Raw genomic sequence first — 20310 nt, 5'->3', positions numbered from 1 at the left:
GGTTGAATGTTGAGAATTTACTATTTTTTTCCACTTGTACTGTTTGCATATTCCTTTTTGGGGGGGGGGGGGGGTGCAGTTTAACTGAGAAGACATGTTTAGAATTTCATATCTCTGAAAATATAAATCCTACAGCCATGAAATTTGGTGAGGACACAGTCAGAAGTTCCCAGTAGCACCAAATGGCCGACAAGTTCACTTGTCAGTATGGGTTATGTGGAAGGGTGCTTTGATTTTGTCAATTTAATTTTTCAATTTATTTTTATTTATATAGTGCCAAATCACAACAGAGTTGCCTCAAGGCGCTTCACACAAGTAAGGTCTAACCTTACTAACCCCCAGAGCAGCAGTGGTAAGGAAAAACTCCCTCTGAGGAAGACACCTCAAGCAGTCCAGACTCAAAGAGGTGACCCTCTGCTTGGGCCATGCTACAGACACAAATTACAGAACATTTACAGACAGTTGCCTTGAAACAACGATAATGCATGTAGTAGCAGTGTTAAAAACAAAAAAAAGTTAATTTAAGTTCTCCTATTTTGTGTCTCATTTTCAATACCCGCTTACTCCGATCAAGGGCCTGAGCCTATCCCAGCAGTCGTAGTGTGTGAGGTGGTTACACTCTGCACAGGACGCCAGTCTATCACAGGGCGATGTATAGACAGAGAAACACATTCACACATGCACGGTCAATTTAGAGTCACCAATTCACATAACGTGCATGCCTTTGAAAGTGGGAGGAAACCGGAGCATCTGGAGGGAACCCACGTGAACAGGAGGACAACATGCAAACTCCACACAGAAAGGCCCAGGCAGGAAGTGATCCCACAACCTTCTTACTGTGAAGCAACAGTGATGACCACTAAGTCACCGTGCCTCCTGTGTCTTATTTGTTGTTCCTAATTTGTTGTGTTATACCATATACAACCACCACCAAAAAACAAAATCATACACATTGGCATTATATATCGACCATCGGACACCCTGCTTTAAAAACGGGGCGGGAGGGGGATTGGTCATTGAAAAACAAATATTGATTGACCACTAAATATTACGCTGTCAATAAGGGATTTTAATTGCAGTTTGTACCTTCAGATTGGAGCATGATTAAGACCCATTACAAGTTGTTGTGAAGAGTTCTTGAAATATCACGGTTGTTGCATCACCGCCGAGTTGGGAGACTCTGGCCGCTGGCTATTTGGCTGATTGGACGCCTTCCCTGTGACAAACGCCAGATTGGCTCCAAGGGAGATGGTTCTCTCTCACTTCATGTCCAAATGGATTTATCTACCTGTGCCAAACAAATCAAGTTAAATATTGGTCTGCCTTTTGTTGGCGTTGTGTAACTGGGCAGATGGAGCTTTTATTACAGCTTGTAAGAGGGTTAGCAGAGGCTTATCAATTTAAAACAAAAAAGGATTGGCTAGTGGCTAGATTACTATGTGTAGCTTTCTTTTCATTACCTCCAATTATTCCATAGCACGCAGCTGCTGTTGGCTCTGGCATATCAGAGAAACTCAACATTTGTTTAATATGTACCTACCTGCATGTGTAATGAAAGGGCTGTTAAATGTGTGTGTGTTTAATTCCCGTTTTTACCAGAACCACTGCTGACATTATAGTGACATTGTGGTTAAAGTTGCAGTCAATTTGATTACATTTTTGGATTAGTTTTGTGGATTTGAAAATTCCACCTTTCTGCAGACAAAAGATATGAATAAATGGAAGTTAAAAGTTGGACAAAAATAAATTTGTCAATAAAAAGAGAAAATGAACAACAGTTATTACCATTTTGATGTGCTTTGTTTTTGTGAATGAGTAGAGATACTGACCTAAAATTTTGGACTTGAAATAAACCTCTCCAGTGTTTTTTTTTTTTTTTTGTATACTCGTATATCTCACCATTTCAAACAGTATCACAAAGAGATGCCAAAGCTTTTTACTCTTTGTGTTCATTAATTATTCTAACAAAAAAAATGTGCTTTTTTTAGGAATGGGATTGGAGAACCACTTCCATATTTTTCAGTCCATTGGAATCGTATGCCTCAGTTGTTATTATTAATTTTTCTTATCAATGCTGGCACTTTGTTTTTCTGGACAGTTCAGTTTTGCAAAAACTGAGGTGTCATGATGTCAGATGTGATGTCATGGTAAGAAATACTACAATACATCTATCAGCAGGCAAAACAGGTGCATTGATGCTGAAAACCTGTGTGGGCAGATGTTTTCCCACACAGAAAATTGATCAGGAATCGATAAAGAAAATGATCATTCATGACATTGAATGAATATAGATAAAATCACTGCACTTAAGACAGTTCGAATCAGCTTGGGGTCTTAGCATCTCTTGGGGTACAGAAGAAAGTTGAGAATAGTTTAATATTATTGAATAGTTTATTTTTCTTGGGATAAAACAGTGCTTTGGCTAGTTTTTCCATGCTTTCACCAAGGGTCAGGGATTGTAAATATGTCAGTAATTACAATCCTTGGCTGTTGTTTACAGTGGGCATTGACTGAAGTTATTCATTTAAATGCATTTGAGTGTAACAGCATATCTGAGGTGAAAGCTTCTAATGAACATAATGTGACATTCAGGTCATCTTCATTCAGCTTCTCAATGAGTTCAGAAATTGAAAAACTTCAGAAATTGAAGTGACAAAATGTCAATTACAACCTCTTTTAATTTGTGGCCTTGCCTCTTTAAAAGACTAGTGTGATTAGTCAAACTAAAATTTTCATAAATTAAATTTTCTTATTTTCTAATTCTTGATTTCAAGTCCTTGCAGTCAGTGATTGCTTGATGTTTGTAATGCACAGCCATTACCAAACACTAGATTTCTTCTGTGATACTCCTCTGCCAGGTCTCCAGTGCAGTTTTTTTATTCTTGTTCTTGGCAGTCTTTGGGTTACGGGATGATAGGCTGCTAACCCAAAAACGCGTCCGTCATAGTTGGTGTTTGGTTTATGCGATATCTCAAAAACTGTGTGAAAACTTTTTTCTAATTTGGCAAGGGCGTAATATAGGTCATTGACATTGTTCACGTTTAAAAATCATTCATAGATTAGTGTGTTTGGAAATGGCAGCCATTGTAATTACTTTTTTGTAATTTGTCAAGGGCATAATATGGGTCGTTGGCATATTTCACGTCAAAAAATTATAGTCATAGATAATGGGACCCATTATCCCAAGGCCATTTTGCCTTGGGCTTTAATAGAGCCGATAACCCACAGGGCCCTTGGCAGTCTAGTTTTTGTTGTTGTTGTTGTTGCTTAATTGGTTTTGAATCAGGTCACTGATTTGGGTGTTGCAGAACATTCCACTTGTTTCCCTTATAAAAGGTCTTCCTTGGATTTCACTATACTTGTTCTTGGTCTTCCAGATAGTTCAGCAATAAGACCTTTTATTATTTTACAAATATACCAAACTCTTGATTTGTCAATAATAAATGATTTTTCTGTCAAATATGAGGTTGTTTCGATTTATATGACTAATAGTCGTGTGCGTGACAGGTGTTGATGATGGTGATGAGATCATGTTGGACCGGGAAATTACTAAAAATGCAGACACACTTGTGTTGGGGGAGGTTTGTGCCTCCTTCCCCAGTTGGATTGGACTTGCTTTCTTGTCTTTGCTTGCTTGTTTATTCCTCAGACTGAATGGTACTTTTTCCAATGATGACAGTTTTGTTGTTTTCCTCATCCTTAGTGAAACAGGCCCACAGTTCTTTTGTCCTTTATTAGCTGTTCCAACCATTTCCACATCACAGATGTTGTGTGGCTTCTTGTAGTCACAGTTTCCTCATCGTGCCTGCTTGTTTGTTTGAATCTATAGTATACATCAGTAAAGTGGGCATTTCTTGGTTTTGGCTCGAGAAATATGAGAGCTGCTCAACCCAGTTGCTGTAGATTATTACGCACATGTTTGACCTAGATGCAAAGCAGTACCTTTGGGGAAGTGAGGGGGGAGGATAGGATGTTACTTGGAGATGAAAAAGCATTTTACAGTGTTATTGCTGATCCATCTTCCTTCAGTGTTTTTGGCATGAAAGACTTTGACAAGGAGAGGAAAGCATCTCGAAAAAGTCTGCTCCTCTGCACTTTGGTTTGATGTTAATGGGAAGTGAGTCTTCTTCGCCACCCACTGATAGCGATGTGAGTCAGACCCTGGGCCATACCCTTGCGCATGAATCTTGCATCGCAGCATAACTGTCATTTCCAGTCACCAGACTGGCAGAAGTCAACACTTCGAGTCCACTCTAGAAACAATCATGTCTGAGCTGCCAGAATGGAGCACGGCTTAGTGCAGGGTGTGGTACTCTTGACTTAGCCACACTCTGTGCCAGCTACTGTGTCTGGGACATTTCATCAGCACCACAGAAGAGATCCAAAAGAAGAAATAGGTTGGAGAGGCAGCGCAATGATTTACTAGTGAACCATAACTTACATGAGCCTGCTGCATCTTTTGGAATAAAGTAAAAAAATATGCTCCTATGGACATGAAATTATTGCCCATTTTGCCTTTTCATTGTGTTACGATGAATTGTTTGCATATATACAGAATAAACGGGCACCCCAGTGGTGATTGAATTAGGGCTGTGTGATAAAAGATCACGATAAAATATTGTGATAAAATTTATGTAGATAATGATGATGTGCTTTTGGACACTTATATTCATTATGGACATTTCTAACAATGTATTACACAAAAGAAATGAATGTGGGAACAAATATGTAGTTTTTAGCTTGCATATTAGTGTGTACAACCATTCCCAACTGCAAAGTGTTGTTTTTGCTCTGGAAATATGAGGGGTAAAAGAGAGAGAGTGAGTGTGGAACCAACGAGGGGTGTGAAAAGCGACTGTGAAAGTGAGCTCATGTCATAGTTATTCTGATAGTTATAGCAGGACAAAAAAAAGTGAAGAGTTGTAGGATCTAGGGCTGGGTGACTTAAAATTCATATTGCTGTATTCAAATTGAATCCCTTCACGGTAACGGTATATATCGTGATATAAACGTAAGTGTAAAAAATTATAATGGAAGTGTTTCTGAATGGGTTACATAGTCCCTTAGCAAAGCTAAATTGATAAAATAAAAAAAAACTAAAACATGTAATGTCATTTTGAGAACACTTATTGTGCAGATCTCAAAACTCAATTAAAACTCAACACTCTATGGTGCAAAAATAGTGCAAACAAACACCTTTTTTACAACTTAGAATGCAAATATAAATTGGACATTTCAAAAACATGAACTAATGTAGAAAAAAAAGTTATATACAACTATTTACATTAAAATGCAGGAAATGTTTCAGGCGTTTTGTTGTACAACGATGTACATGCAATAACATACCACACAAATTATATTTTGCCACTCAAAAAAACAATTCCTGTCCAAAACAAGACCTCTCTGACTGGTGTTGGACATGTAATTTTGGAGATCGGAATGACCTCACACTTTGTCATTCCTGCTTCTGTCCACCTGGAGGCAGTGTTAGTACTTTTGTCTGCCTTTGGTGGCGTTTTGTCCAGAAAGTCCTCAGAGACCACCCCTCGTGGGCTGGTGATTGGCTTATGTTGTGCCTTTTGCACTAATGACAAAGGGGAAGGTGTGTTTTTTTTTTTTCTCTGCTTCTCCTGCCCAGAGAAGGAGGTGATTGAGGAAATGAGACTGTTTTCTGCAGCTTTCTGCAAATATGCGCACCAACTATGACCATAAGATTCACGAGAAAACATCATAGAAATTATTAAACATAATTCACATTATAGTGGGCCTATTAACAATTTAAAAACTGGTATAGAGCTTGAATTGCGCACCTTTTTTTTTTTTAAACTCCTGCTCCGTGGTCTCTGTGCTTGCATCAACAAGTGTTATCGCGGTTGGTCAGTCCAGTCCAAATCTCTACACTAGGCCCAATTTATATAATTTATACCGTCTACCACATATACAGCTCACCCCTATAAGGCTCTGTTGTGTGAACACGGATTAGTAACACTTGAGAAAGAGACACACCTCTTCCCCTTCCCTTTCACAATAAAAGCTCTTGACATGTATGAACTGCTGCCACAACACCATTCATTTGTGTAACACTTTAAACGTGATGGTCGCCGAGCTTCAGACAACCTTTGTGGAGAGTAGAGAAGCTTCCAGAAGGACAGTCACAGCACAGGATTTGGGACAGAGGAAGCCTTTCCCCACTTTAACACACACACTGCAAACACTTTACCTGTGAACTCTTTTGAGTTCATTGGTTGCTTTCAACTCCAACATGCTGTGATTTCTAGTTCAACCTAACCACCAGAGGGTGGTGCTGTAGCTGCTGAAAGGAGAGCGTGCTCTGCTTCCGACACTGGCAACCCTGCCGCACAAGCCTATATTTCAGATAAGAGGGGAGGAAATATGGTGACGTCATCTCTCTCTCTCTCTCTCTCTCTGTCTGTCTGTCCCTGTCCTCTCAGAGGCTGTGGTGTGAATTAATGATGCTTTCAGCTGTACGGGCTGCATGAGGTAGGTCCTGTGTTCAGTCCTGTCAATCCGAGTAGGCGTGCACGCTGCGTTCTTGTTGTTTCCATAATGTTTGTGTGTAAAACCGTCTACTTCCTTATGATCACATCAGTATAGAGAAATATAATCAGATGATATTTCCTAAATGTGAAATAATGTACTTATTTCTTGTGGTTTTTATGCTGTATGTGTGCTGGAAGACAATGTTGGAATATTATGTTTTGGCACTTTGGGTCTGATTTTTTTTTTTTTTTTTTTTGATGATACCTCCTGGTGTCCGGTTATTTGCGTAGCGTGTAGCTGTCAGAATTGGATGAGTTCAGGAGGTGGATATTTGCAGAGGTGATTCTGAAGCGAAACCAGCCCCCCCCCCCCCCAATTCTTCTTCTGTTTTTCTTCCATTCTGAAAAGGTCGCTGTCGGGTCAGAGGAAATGTCTGCAGCTGTGTGCTGCTGTTGCTATCTTTAGCAGGTCTGTTGAGTGTAACGTGTGAAGGAATGCATCTTTGGGCAGAATGTGTCAGCATCCCAATCCTCACATTTTTTTCCACTTGTTGCTATTATGCAAGTGGTATATTGCACATACGTTATTCATCTCGGGCTCTGTGCATCACACATTTTGGCCGCTCTGCTCTGTACTGCACACCGTAGCTCAGGAACAGTTCTGTGCTGTCGCTGTCAGCTGAAACTGATTTTTAAAAGAAACAAAGCTGCACTGAGGTCAGCACAGTCTCCTTGACTCCACAAGCACGCACACCTTGTTGCCATTGACTTCGGTGCTTTCAGCCACATGTGGCTGCTGTGGATACGGTGAATAGGTGTTAGTGCACGAGGTGCCAGTTTGCTGCGTTTATAAACATAATGCCATTTTGGATTCAGTGATACCCTACCATCACAAGATCGTTATTTCTCAAGACCATCTAAAAATGAAAGCTATGAGTGGAGGTGTTAGGATTCACCAGATTAGAGATCAAATTCCATGTACGAGGTCTGTTAGAAAAGTATCGTAGCTTTTTTATTTTTTTCAAAACCTGATGGATTTGAATCACGTGTGCTTGCATGAGCAAACCTTGAACCTTTGTGCGCATGCGTGAACTTTTTCACGCCTGTCGATTGCATAATTTCCTGGTAAGCAGCCTTTGTATGGACATGTGCTGTGCGCTCGGCTTTTTTTTCATTCCAAGGAAAAAGACGGAACGACTGGAGCAGCGCCGCATCAAATTTTGCCAGAAACTGGGCGACAGCCAGGAGGAAACCATTTGCATGATTCAGACGGCTTTCGGTGACTTTTCAGTCGTGTGACTATCCGAGAAATTGTGGAAGAGGTGGGCATGTCACAACATGTCCTGTGAGACTTCAACACAAAGGCGCTTTTGCTCCGCCATTGGCAGCTTCGTGCCGAAGCCATCGGCATGATTTTCACCGCCAAATCTTCTGTCACAGTGGAATGTTCCGAAAAAGTGCTGATGTCCACCTCTCCCGCAATTTTCAGACAGTCACACGACGGTCCCGCATCACCACAGCATTCACTTTGGAAATGATCTGGTCATTTCTGCATGTTGATGGCCGACCGGAGCGCAGCTTGCTCTCCACCGTTGTGCGGACATCTTTAAACCAGTTGTACCGCTCCTTAATCTGTGTGATGCCCATAGCATCGTCACCGAAAGCCGTCTGAATCTTTCGAATGGTTTCCACCTGGCTGTCGCCCAGTTTCTGGCAAAATTTGATGCGGCGCTGCTCCAGTTGTTCCATCTTTTTCCTTGGAATGAAAAAACACCGAGCGCACTGCACATGTCCCACACAAAGGCTGCTTACCAGAAAATGATGCAATCGATAGGCGTGAAAAAGTTCACGCATGCGCATGAAGGTTCATTGATTGCTCATGCAAGCACACGTGATTCAAATCCATCAGGTTTTTGAAAAAAATTAAAAGGTCCGATACTTTTTTTAACAGACCTCGTATTTATAGGGTACTTACTATACCCGGTTCAAATTGCCCTCTGGAGTTTAAGTTGCATCTGTTAAAACAAAATGTGTCGTGAAGAGGAAAAAACATATATAAGTCACATTTCTTTTTAAAACATGTATTTGAAGAAAAAAGACATGTTGTAACAATCTGGAGAGATTATTTACTAGGATTGGGAATCGGGAACCCTTTCTTTTCGAGAACCGTTAAGAAATGATTTGATCCACCAACATCAATAGCCTTTTTATTTAATGATTCCCTTATCGGTCCTTCAGAGCGGCCGTTATTTTTGAGAGTATTTATCGGGAAAATGATAATTTCTCTATGCTGTCTGCAATCAACCGCTTCTGCAGCGCGACTCTGCTTTGAAACTTGAAGCAATGAAGCAGTGCTCCGACCCACTGCTTTGTTGGTACTTTGCTTCACTGCTTTTCAGACGCAACAAATCCACTTCCTAACCCCTCTCGATGCCATTAAAATATGTCAATCGTGAGTCACTTTTGTGTGGATTAAAGTCACTAACTGGGACTCCTGTCTTATAACGAGAAAGAAACGAGAATCGTCCTCCGTTCTGTTCACACAGCTCCAAACGCTGCACGGCTCTCTGCTGAGTCAAATCAGAAAGATAGAGTCCGGTTGTAATTAATAACTTCAAAGCGAATCACCGTTTAAATCAAATGACACCTCTTTCCAAACATTGTAACACAGAAAATCAAATGACACCTCTTTCCAAACATTATAACACAGACAATAAACTGCAATCGAGCAAAACATTTTTTTCCTCCCAACATGAGATGTCTTGCGCTGACGTGCAGCAGCCGGCTGAGTTCAGCTCAGAGATATGGAGTAACATTCATGCCAAAATGTCTGAAAGGAAATTCGTTTGAGAAAAACTACAGATTTTGTTTATTTTTATTTGTGTCCAGAGCTCAAGGATCCAGTGACCTATTTCATATTTATTTACTTTAAGACGCAAAAAAATGTTGTCGACATAGAAAACCTGTAAAGCCTACTTTTAGTAGACAGAAAATACAAGACGTATCAATAGGGGAATCGAAAAGGAATCTGATCAATAAGCGGAACCGAGGATGGTATCGATATTGATAAAATCCTATCAGTACCCATCCCTATTTTTCACACACTGGCAAGCCTAAAGAACACCGGTTAAAAATCTGTAATGCCATGTTTTTGTTTGTATTTTGCCGATCTCTAGAACCATGATTTTTGTGTACAGTTACACTCCTGTTTTTTTTAAATATATATATATATATATATATATATATATATATATATATACCATGTTTTTTGGAGTATAAGTTGCACCTCCCAAAAAAATAAAAAAACCGCTTGAAAAAGAAAGAAATGTACATAAGTTGTGTCGGAGTATTGGTCACACCTTTTTTGTATTATCAGTTCTTTCATTTGTGATTTTTGTGCATTGTTGGAGTGTGCTTTTTACTTTGACTTTTTTCTTTTGTTATTGTTGTTTATTTTGTTTTGTGCTTTAATTCCCATGAAAATCTAGAGAAATAATTATTATAATTACTATTACTAATAATGAATGCATGTTTTTTTTGTATAAGTTGCAGGAACCCCCAAACTAGTAAAAAAAAAAAAAAAAAAAGAAGCACAACTTATACTCTGGAAAATATGGTGCTTCAGAAAATAAATGGCAGGACTTTCCAAACTAGTTAAAAAACAAAAACACCTGTGTCTTCTTGTCTGGAAAACACAGTACCTTACATCACAGTTATTCTTGCAGTGATTGATGAGAGGAAATATTCAGATTCTAAGCATTAAAAACAAGACTATAAATCTATAATGCTATCGGATTTTAATACATGCTCCTTTGGTAATCCCAATGTAACCCATTCCGGAATTGATTCCAATGAGTATTCAGTCATCCTCTGCAGAATGTACGCTCTAAGAAGTGAAATGCTACATTTACCTCACCTCAGTGTGTCAGCTGGACCTACAGAATGTGGTTCTTTAAATGGGAAAAAGAAATTATTTTTATACATGCTCCTTTTAGTGTACAACCTAATTTTAATGGTTAAAAAATTGGAAATATGTGGAAGTAATCTAAAAGCTGTTTATTATTATTACTTTAAAGGACTGCAACTCATTAGCACTTGATTCTGGGGTGCTGGGAAAACTCATGACACTTGTGTCAGCTTGAATCATCAAGACTTTCTATATTGGTTTTGCTTCATTGGAAGCCTCTGGGAGAAGAGACCAGACAGTCTGGTGTTTTCCACTAAGCAATGTCAGGATCTATTTTCTCCCTGCTTCCTGTCTAACCAAAGCACCAGGATACTCCCACAGGCTTGGACCTGGAGAGGATGGATTGGTTATATAAGACCATCCTGCATTCCCGAAAATGAGATCAACTTGGATGAGATTTTAATCTGTGCTTCACAAATGGCTGCCAGATAACATTTGACTCTGATGCAGTGTTAAAAGATGTGCAAGTTTGCCCAGTTATTTTTTTATTTTTATTTCCCCAACACAGGATGAATTGCTAATTGTGGCCCTGCTTTCCATTTCAGAATTAACATTCTGAAAGTAAAGTGACGCATTCTTTAAAAAAAAAAAAAAGTTTTTAAAAATCTGCTCTTATATTGGTGAGTGTTGAATATGGTTTTCCAGCCATGTGCCTCTGGTCATGGTTGCTTAATATTCCACAGTCCCTGACATACATGGAAGAATTCTATATATTCCTGCCATGGCACAGCCCCGAACTGGGACACACAAAAGATTTCATTGACCATAATAACTTCAGCACACCCTCTCATATCCATAGTTTCCATCTCTGTACAGCCCGGTATGCCTCTGAACTACACGTTCACATTAAAGAAGCTGAAACATGATAGTTTAGACTCAGTCCAATTAATCAGTGATCAAAATATTTGGCCAATTAATTTCATAAGTGACTAATCATTGCCTCTCTAGCTAGAATGGAAATAAAATAAAATATTCAACTTAACGTTCAGCTTTAATTCACGCGGTGTTTAACAAAAATATTGTATTAACCATTTAATAACTATGGCCATTTTTATACAGTCCCTCTATTTTCATAGGCCATAAGTAGTTGGACAATCTAAATGTAAGTGTTATTGTCACTGGAGAGAACTGGGGAGAGAATGGATAGACTTGTCAAGGAGTCGTTGTAAATGGTTAGCAGGTACATCAAATAAAGTATATGACGAAGGTACAGAGACCTCAGAGAAGCACAGAAAGGAAGGACAGCTGTCTGAGACATGGCTCACTGAAGGCAGGGAAATCAGAATGACTGAGACCAAAACGTGATGTTAGCATTTCACCCTTTTGTTGTTTTCACTTGTTTATATGTCATATGTTTCACATCATAACTGGTAATTGTCTCCCAAAACACTTGGCAGTGACAGCAGTGATGGTCTCTTTCTGTATATCTGCCTCTGGCTGTCACAGAGTACCGCCTCTGCTTTTGAGAACAGACATCATCATCATAACAATCATGTTACCATCTTGAAGCGATACTGTGCTCCAGTCCGCTTCAGCTACATCGATAAGATTGAAACAACCAAATTTTTTTTTGTTTTTTGTATAGCTAAAAAAACAAATAGTTTTCTTTCTTCATCTCCAGTCCAACCAGTGTCCAGGAATAGAAGTTTTAACTGAAATTTTCAGTATTTTAAAATGCTAGTCCATGTGTTAGATACTTATTTCTTTAAATTTTTTTTTTTTTTTTTTTTTTACAGTGGTTGTATTAGTCTACACCGTTTGTGAGAGAGAACATCGCCCCCACAATGGCATGCAAGTAAGAGATCATTTAAAAAAAAAATGCAGCGGAGCTGTGGTGAGACTGTAATGGGGTGTGTTGGTAAAATTCACGCCATGATGCATTGAGGAACTGATACGGATATTGGATATCCATTTTTATCCCACAAAAGTCCTTTTCCCATTCAGTAATTGCATTCCTCCTCAGCTGATGCCCGCTGAGTCCGTCTGAAGGTTTTGTGCATGTTCAAAGCTTTGTGCAGACATCAGCTTTCCCGGTGGCTGCACATTTATCGTTTTGTCCTCTACTTGTTTTTTACTTTTGCAAGACTGATGCATTTATATCCTGGGACTGTCCAATGCTTCTGATTGGGCAAAGCTCTAGCATGGAGTGGGAATTCTGCGCAAGCAGGGAGATACTTCCCGACGCAGCAACATGCATCGCAGCTGTTCCTTAAGACTGAATAAAAAGACAGCACAGCTGTGTCCTTTTTCTTTTTTGTTTTTTGATGGCGTAGCAGAGCTCTTTGATGTCCTCACTGCTGCAGCTGCACTGAACGTCCGCATAGTGAGAAGACACTGTCAGCACAGTAACAGTGAGGAAGTATGATGTCACGATCCTGTACCAAGCTGTATTCTATCCACATTTGCAATCAGACCTCAGTGACTCTCGCTCAATTCCGGCTCCCCCAGCATGCATACAGTAGTATGCATAATAGTGTTCATAGTAGTGTTCAGAATAATAGTAGTGCTATGTTAATAAAAAGATTAATCCAGGTTTTGAGTATATTTCTTATTGTTACATGAGAAACAAGGTACCAGTAGATTCAGTAGATTCTCACAAATCCAGCAAGACCAAGCATTCATGATATGCACACTCTTAAGGCTATGAAATTGGGCTATTAGTAAGAAAAAAAGTAGAAAAGACGGTGTTCACAATAATAGTAGCATCTGCTGTTGATGCTACAAAGTCAAAACTATTATGTTCAAACTGCTTTTTTAGCAATCCTGTGAATCACAAACTAGTATTTAGTTGTATAACCACAGTTTTTCATGATTTCTTCACATCTGTGAGGCATTAATTTTGTTGGTTTGGAACCAAGATTTTGCTGGTTTACTAGTGTGCTTGGGGTCATTGTCTTGTTGAAACACCCATTTCAAGGGCATGTCCTCTTCAGCATTAGGCAACATGACCTCTTCAAGTATTTTGACATATCCAAACTGATCCATGATATATGCGATATGCGATATATAGGCCCAACACCATAGTAGGAGAAACATGCCCATATCATGATGCTTGCACCACCATGCTTCACTGTCTTCACTGTGAACTGTGGCTTGAATTCAGATTTTGGGGGTCGTCTCACAAACTGTCTGCGGCCCTTGGACCCAAAAAGAACAATTTTACTCTCATCAGTCCACAAAATATTCCTCCATTTCTCTTTAGGCCAGTTGATGTGTTCTTTGGCAAATTGTAACCTCTTCTGCACACTTGTCTTTTATTTAACAGAGGGACTTTGCGGGGTGTTCTTGCACATAAATTAGCTTCACACAGGAGTCTTCTAACTGTCACAGCACTTACAGGTAACTCCAGACTGTCTTTGATCATCCTGGAGCTGATCAGTGGGTGAGCCTTTGCCATTCTGGTTATTCTTCTATCCATTTTGATGGTTGTTTTCTGTTTTCTTCCATGCGTCTCTGTTTTTTTGTCCATTTTAAAGCATTGGAGATCATTGTAGATGAACAGCCTATAATTTTTTTCACCTGCGTATAAGTTTTCCCCTCTCCAGTCAACTTTTTAATCAAACTACGCTGTTCTTCTGAACAGTGTCTTGAACGTCCCATTTTCCTCAGGCTTTCAAAGAGAAAAGCATGTTCAACAGGTGCTGGCTTCATCCTTAAATAGGGGACACCTGATTCACACCTGTTTGTTCCACACAGTTGACGAACTCACTGACTGAATGCCACACTATTATTATTGTGAACACCCCCTTTTCTACTTTTTTTTTTTTTTTTTACTAATAGCCCAATTTCATAGCATTAAGAGTGTGCATATCTTGAATGCTTGGTCTTGTTGGATTTGTGAGAATCTACTGAATCTACTGGTACCTTGTTTCCCATGTAACAATAAGAAATATACTCAAAACCTGGATTAATCTTTTTAGTCACATAGCTGTTGTGTGGGCCGCTGAAGAGGAGGTACTGCTGGCCCACCACCACAAGATGGCGCCCTGCTTGAAGTGCGGGCTTCAAGCACGAGAGGGCGTCGGCTTTGCTGGAGGTGACAGCTGTCATTAATCAACACAAGCTGTCACCCATCACCACCACTACAAAGACCGGACTGCAACTCCACCTCCTCGCCGAGAAATCAACTACCATTCAGGTAATTTCTCTGCTGCCTGACACTGTGTGTGTTTAACCTGAACTTCTATTTGCAGCTGTTTTCCTGGAGTTTTTTCCTTATCTGGAGGATTGGCGTTTGGTGTGACAGCGACGGCTTCGCCTCACACCCCAACTCAGATAAGTGGTTGACCAGGAGCTGCACGAGTGTGTGTGATTGGAGGTGGAGGTTTTCCCTCCTTTACTTAATACAGACTGTGGGATTACTGAGTGTGCGAACTCACACTCATCTGGACTGTCTCTGTTCTCTGCCAGCAGTACCGGGTCTGACTGCTGAAGACAGCGGCCACCTGGGGCGCAGGGCTTGGCGGCTCCGGTGTTCTTCAGCTCCGTTGGTGGTGGAAGCTGTGTGGGGATCCAGCTCTTCTCTCTCCAGGCGTCTTCTATCGTCGAGCCTGCCCACACGTCACCTGGTGTATGATTGACAGTCCACCATATTGTTATTGTCTGTACGTTGTTGTGCGATTCACAACATTAAATTGTTACTTTTTGGCTTATCCATTGTCCGTTCATTAACGCCCCCTGTTGTGGGTCCGTGTCACGACACTTTCACAACAATAGCAGTACTATTATTCTGAACACTACTGTACGAGGGCTGTCAATAAAGTAACGGTCCTTTTTATTTTTTTCAAAAACTATATGGATTTCATTCATATGTTTTTACGTCAGACATGCTTGAACCCTCGTGCGCATGCGTGAGTTTTTCCACGCCTGTCGGTGACGTCATTCGCCTGTGAGCACTCCTTGTGGGAGGAGTCGTCCAGCCCCTCGTCGGAATTCCTTTGTCTGAGAAGTTGCTGAGAGACTGGCGCGTTGTTTGATCAAAATTTTTTCTAAACCTGTGAGACACATCGAAGTGGACACGGTTCGAAAAATTAAGCTGGTTTTCAGTGAAAATTTTAACAGCTGATGAGAGATTTTGAGGTGATTCTGTCGCTTTAAGGACTTTTCACGGTGCGAGACGTCGTGCAGCGCTCTCAGGCGGCGTCATCAGCCTGTTCAAGCTGAAAACCTCCACATTTCAGGCTCTATTGATCCAGGACGTCGTGAGAGAACAGAGAAGTTTCAGAAGAAGTCGGTTTCAGCATTTTATCCGTATATTCCACTGTTAAAGGAGATTTTTTTAATGAAAGACGTGCGGACGGATCCGCGCGTCGGGACGCAGCCGATGCGGTGCGGCGGCACAGGAAAAACACCTCCGTGTTGATAACCATTTGTAAAATCCAGGCGGCTTTTGATGGCTTTCAGTGGAGTGAGTATATGAGAAATTGTTTAACAGGCAGGACATGTTCCAACTTGTCCTTAAGGCTTTCAACAGAGGTGTTTTTCCTGTGGCGGAGCGTCGCGGCGGCTGCGTCCCGACGCGCGGACCCGTCCGCACGTCTTTCATTAAAAAAATCTCCTTTAACAATGGAATATCCGGATAAAATGCTGAAACCGACTTCTTCTGAAACTTCTCTGTTCTCTCACGACGTCCTGGATCAATAGAGCCTGAAATGTGGAGGTTTTCAGCTTGAACAGGCTGATGACGCCGCCTGAGAGCGCTGCGCGACGTCTCGCACCGTGAAAAGTCCTTAAAGCGACAGAATCACCTCAAAATCTCTCATCAGCCGTTAAAATTTTCACTGAAAACCAGCTTAATTTTTCGAACCGTGTCCACTTCGATGTGTCTCACAGGTTTAGAAAAAATTTTGATCAAACAACGCACCAGTCTCTCAGCAACTTCTCAGACAAAGGAATTCCGACGAGGAGCTGGACGACTCCTCCCACAAGGAGTGCTCACAGGCGAATGACGTCACCGACAGGCGTGGAAAAACTCACGCATGCGCACGAGGGTTCAAGCATGTCTGACGTAAAAACATATGAATGAAATCCATATAGTTTTTGAAAAAAATAAAAAGGACCGTAACTTTATTGACAGCCCTCGTATATGTCTTGAAACTGGGAAAATCATTGTGTTGAATGCCGCTCTCTGTGTTGCCATTGGAAATGTGACATCATCTGTCCATCAGATCCATGGAAGACTGATGGATTATGCAATTTTGCCACCGGACAAAATATTTAAATATGTAGCTAATTAATTTCATAGTGTAACAACACCATAAGAGCCAACTGCAGCACAACATAGCAGATTTCAGGCAGCTGGATTTCTAACTTTTCTTTAAAGGAAAGTCTCGGTGCACTCACATTTAAATGAGACTGACGTTGTCATGCAAACTCAGAAATATCAGACAGTATTTTTGGCAGTAATTTTGCATTCACATGTTAGATTCCATTATTGGGACCTATAATCACTTCTGTTACTTTGCAGTACATTAAATGTGAAAAGTTTAAAACCTTTCATATATATATATATATATATATATATGTATATGTATATATTGCAATCACCAGTTTCTCACATTTTGTAAGGGAAATGAGAAAATGCCTTCATTGCAAAGGATAAAAATTCTGCACTTTTCCTTGATGTACATCTTAAACGAATATCCCATTTTACTTGTCAATGCAAGAGAGTTGAGATGATGTAAAACCTGCGGAATAAATAACCCCAGTTTAGGGTAAGTGAATAACCCTGAACCTTTAATATTTGTTTCCGAAATGGTTGCAAAAAAAATCAGGTTGTAAGCCATAAATTTGCTTTTATTTTTCCACCTCAGCACCGTGGTGGCTGCCTCCGCTGCTGGTGCAGGCTGACTCACCCCCTATGAAACCACAAAGGAATGCAGTGTAAGGGTGAAATCAGATTAGATATTGTTTTTTTTCTCAGCAGAAAAGAATATTAACATTTGTTGAAAATTCTCACACATCTTTTTTGCATCCTAAAATCTAACCAGATTTGTCAAAATAGGCTGAAATGAAAGGGCTGATGTGTACCCTCTGCACTCTTCAGAGCAGTTCTACGGTAACGGAAGTATAATCGGAGCAAAATGTTAATGGTAAAATATGTATGATTGTCACACTTATACAGATCAGATCAGAGTGTTTTGTTGGTGCTTTTGCACAATTTGCCCAGTTTTCTTGAGTTTTTCAAAGGACCATTCAAGCCTCTACTCCCCCATTAAAAAAAAAAAAAAAAAAAAAAAAAAAAAAAAAGTATTTTTTTATTACTTGCATTTCAGAAAATTGTCCAATCACACCCAACATAAGAAATCATTTTAAAAATCTGCAAAATGTCAGTGTTTGTCCATTGTGCAGCGCATGCTGTCTGGTCTGTTAGCTGTATTCCAACTCCTTGCTTGTGCATTGATTTCATAAATTTGAAGGTTGAAACAGTCTGTTTATGTACCCAGAATGCATCTGTTACACTGTTTCAGAGAGTAATTTTGATGGTATCGTGCTGTGTTGTAATGCAGTTACTGCTCTCAGTGCAGCACATGAAGGTAAACAGGCCCACACCTGATTCAAAGTATTCAACCTAATTTATGTATCTCAACCTTTATTCACTTAGAAAATGCATAGTCATATGCTAAATGTATTGGAACAGGAAAAATATTGACCTTAACTAGCTTCTCTGCTTCTAAACCACCACTTTTTGTAGGCTGAACAGGTGTAGTCTCAGCTTTGGCCACAGAGTTCTATTGCTGTTGCAATATCCTCACCAAAGAGCAGTCAGCCTAAATGGATGCATTTTATCATATTGAAAGCTTTTTTTAGAGTGCCTTTGTATCTGCAGGCAGCTGCTCCTTGCAAAATATTCTCCACAAAATACAGAGTAAATAAACAGATGGTCCCAACAGCTATATCTGGGCTTTATTGTACAATGGAACAAAAGAGCAAATACACAGCAGGTTTTATCTTCAAGGACTGAGTTCACTGGACCAAACGGGAATTGTGGACAGATGGGTAGGCGGCCACTGGATGTTGACACAGCTACACTTTATCTCCAAATGTGTTATCTTCATTTCATGGATGAAGGTGAAGATGATGAGCAATTTTTGTTTCTCAAAATAATGAGAATGGAAACTTGTGGCCAGGGGAGCCTCAGTTAAATTTAAAAATTGTTTCCCATCTTTAAAAAATACATTCAGTCACATTTGTATTGCAGCAAAACACAAAAATGATAACCTCAAGGCAGTTTACGTATATAGCAAGTTGAGACCATTTTCTGTATTGTGTAATTTACAGCAATCTAACATTTCCACAACAGCAAGCACAAGGTGACAGTCACAAAGTTTTTACTGGAGGAAACCTCAAACTGATCCAGATTCAATGGAAGGGCTATCTGTCGTGTCTTGATTGCACTGGGGTAATGGGCAGGGAAAGCACAATGAGAAACGAGGATGAGACCAATATGGCTGATAATTTTGACCGATGGCTAAAATATTTACATTATTTTAGCCCGTATGATACTTTTATTTTACCTATTAAACAATGCAGAAAAACACTTTACCTGTTGGAAATGGTGCCATTAAGTAGTTTCTCCAGCAGAAGGTGCTCTGACAGCTTTGTTGACAATGCTGTCAAGCATGGCTTGTATCCACATCACTCCTTGGCCACATTAGCTACAACAGACAGAGGCAAAGCGACCAGGTGCCTTTCATTTTCAGTCAGAGTGGACATTTGACAGCAACAACAGACAAGTGGTCACTTTACCACCAGTTAGTTGGGGCCAAAATGGCCAGAACGTCTATTTTATGGAAATGCTGAACGATGTTCCAAGGCGGTTGTCAATCTGAGTGAACACAGCCTGACATGCGTTGGTTGGTGGCAGTGTTGCCACAGTTACTTTGCAAAAGTAATCCAATTACTGATTACTGATTACTCCTTGAAAAAGTAACTTAGTTACTTTACTGATTACTCAATTGTAAAAGTAACTAAGTTAGTTTACTAGTTACTTTTTTAGTTACTTTCCCCAGCTGCTGACAACAACCCACGTCAACATGACAATGATACCTGTTTTGCCAAAACTCACTTTATAGTCACCCTTTCTTGACTTCAATGAAAATAAATACTTGTTTTATAAAAAGTAAAATAAAGACCTCTTTCTTGACCTCATATTTAACTGTTGACAAAACTGTAACAGTAAAACTTGCAATTTCAAACCTACATTGTTTATAAATGTAACTATTAAATTCTAACATTTTTCTAACATTTAAATTCTCTCTAAACATTTTACTTGTCGAAATTATTATTATTTTAAGCAATATTAGTAGTTGTAGTAAAAAACGGCTTCAAAACTGGACCTTTAATCTAGGGGTGTTGTGGGGGAGCGGGGCACATCCTTGCCCTACGCCCCCATTCCATCTGGATTCGCCCCTGCTTTGGCGTTTGAGCACAAAGAATGGATAACATTTATTTATGCAGAAAACAGGACCAGATTTACAGGTAAGAAAGTTTTATTGCGTTTTCACATCATGTGGTCCTCAGAAAGAGTTTAGGTGCATTTGAGTGGAAAATAGTGTTAGTTGTTGACGCGTCGCGGAGGATCAGCTGTTTTTAACGAGACGATACAGAGCGGCTCAGCTCAGAATTCTAAATAAAGGAGGGGAAAAAGTATAAAAATGTCTTTGTAAAGCTCAGTGCAGGTGTGCTGATCACCGCGCTTTAAGAGGTGAGGACGAGTCGAGCAGCTGCAAAAAACCGTGGATGAAAAGCTCACAGCTCGCTTCAAGTGGGACGTTCAGTCGAACCCCGACCTCCTGCCCACAGACCAAGTTTAATGCTGCTGTTGACCCACAATGAAAAATA

At 40.1% G+C, this 20310-nt stretch overlaps 1 protein-coding gene across 3 annotated transcripts in view; it reads left to right on the top strand.

Moving 5' to 3' along the window:
- Positions 1-20310, top strand: part of osbpl8 (oxysterol binding protein-like 8) — a 110208-nt gene that overhangs the window by 7715 nt on the left and 82183 nt on the right. For 2 of the 3 annotated variants that reach the window (XM_034163277.1, XM_034163276.1), the window contains exon 1: positions 12242-12262. In XM_034163277.1, coding sequence (XP_034019168.1) covers positions 12257-12262 — 6 coding nt within the window. In that variant the 5' untranslated portion in view covers positions 12242-12256. Of the gene's footprint in view, positions 1-3738; positions 3750-12241; positions 12263-20310 lie in introns of those variants that run through there. The other variant, XM_034163278.1, reaches the window with a different exon arrangement.

This window comes from Thalassophryne amazonica, chromosome 22 (assembly GCF_902500255.1).
Source record: "Thalassophryne amazonica chromosome 22, fThaAma1.1, whole genome shotgun sequence".
In the NCBI taxonomy this organism is placed as follows: domain Eukaryota; kingdom Metazoa; phylum Chordata; class Actinopteri; order Batrachoidiformes; family Batrachoididae; genus Thalassophryne; species Thalassophryne amazonica.
Note: the sequence above shows the minus strand (reverse complement) of the source record. Positions and strands in the feature narration are given on the sequence as shown.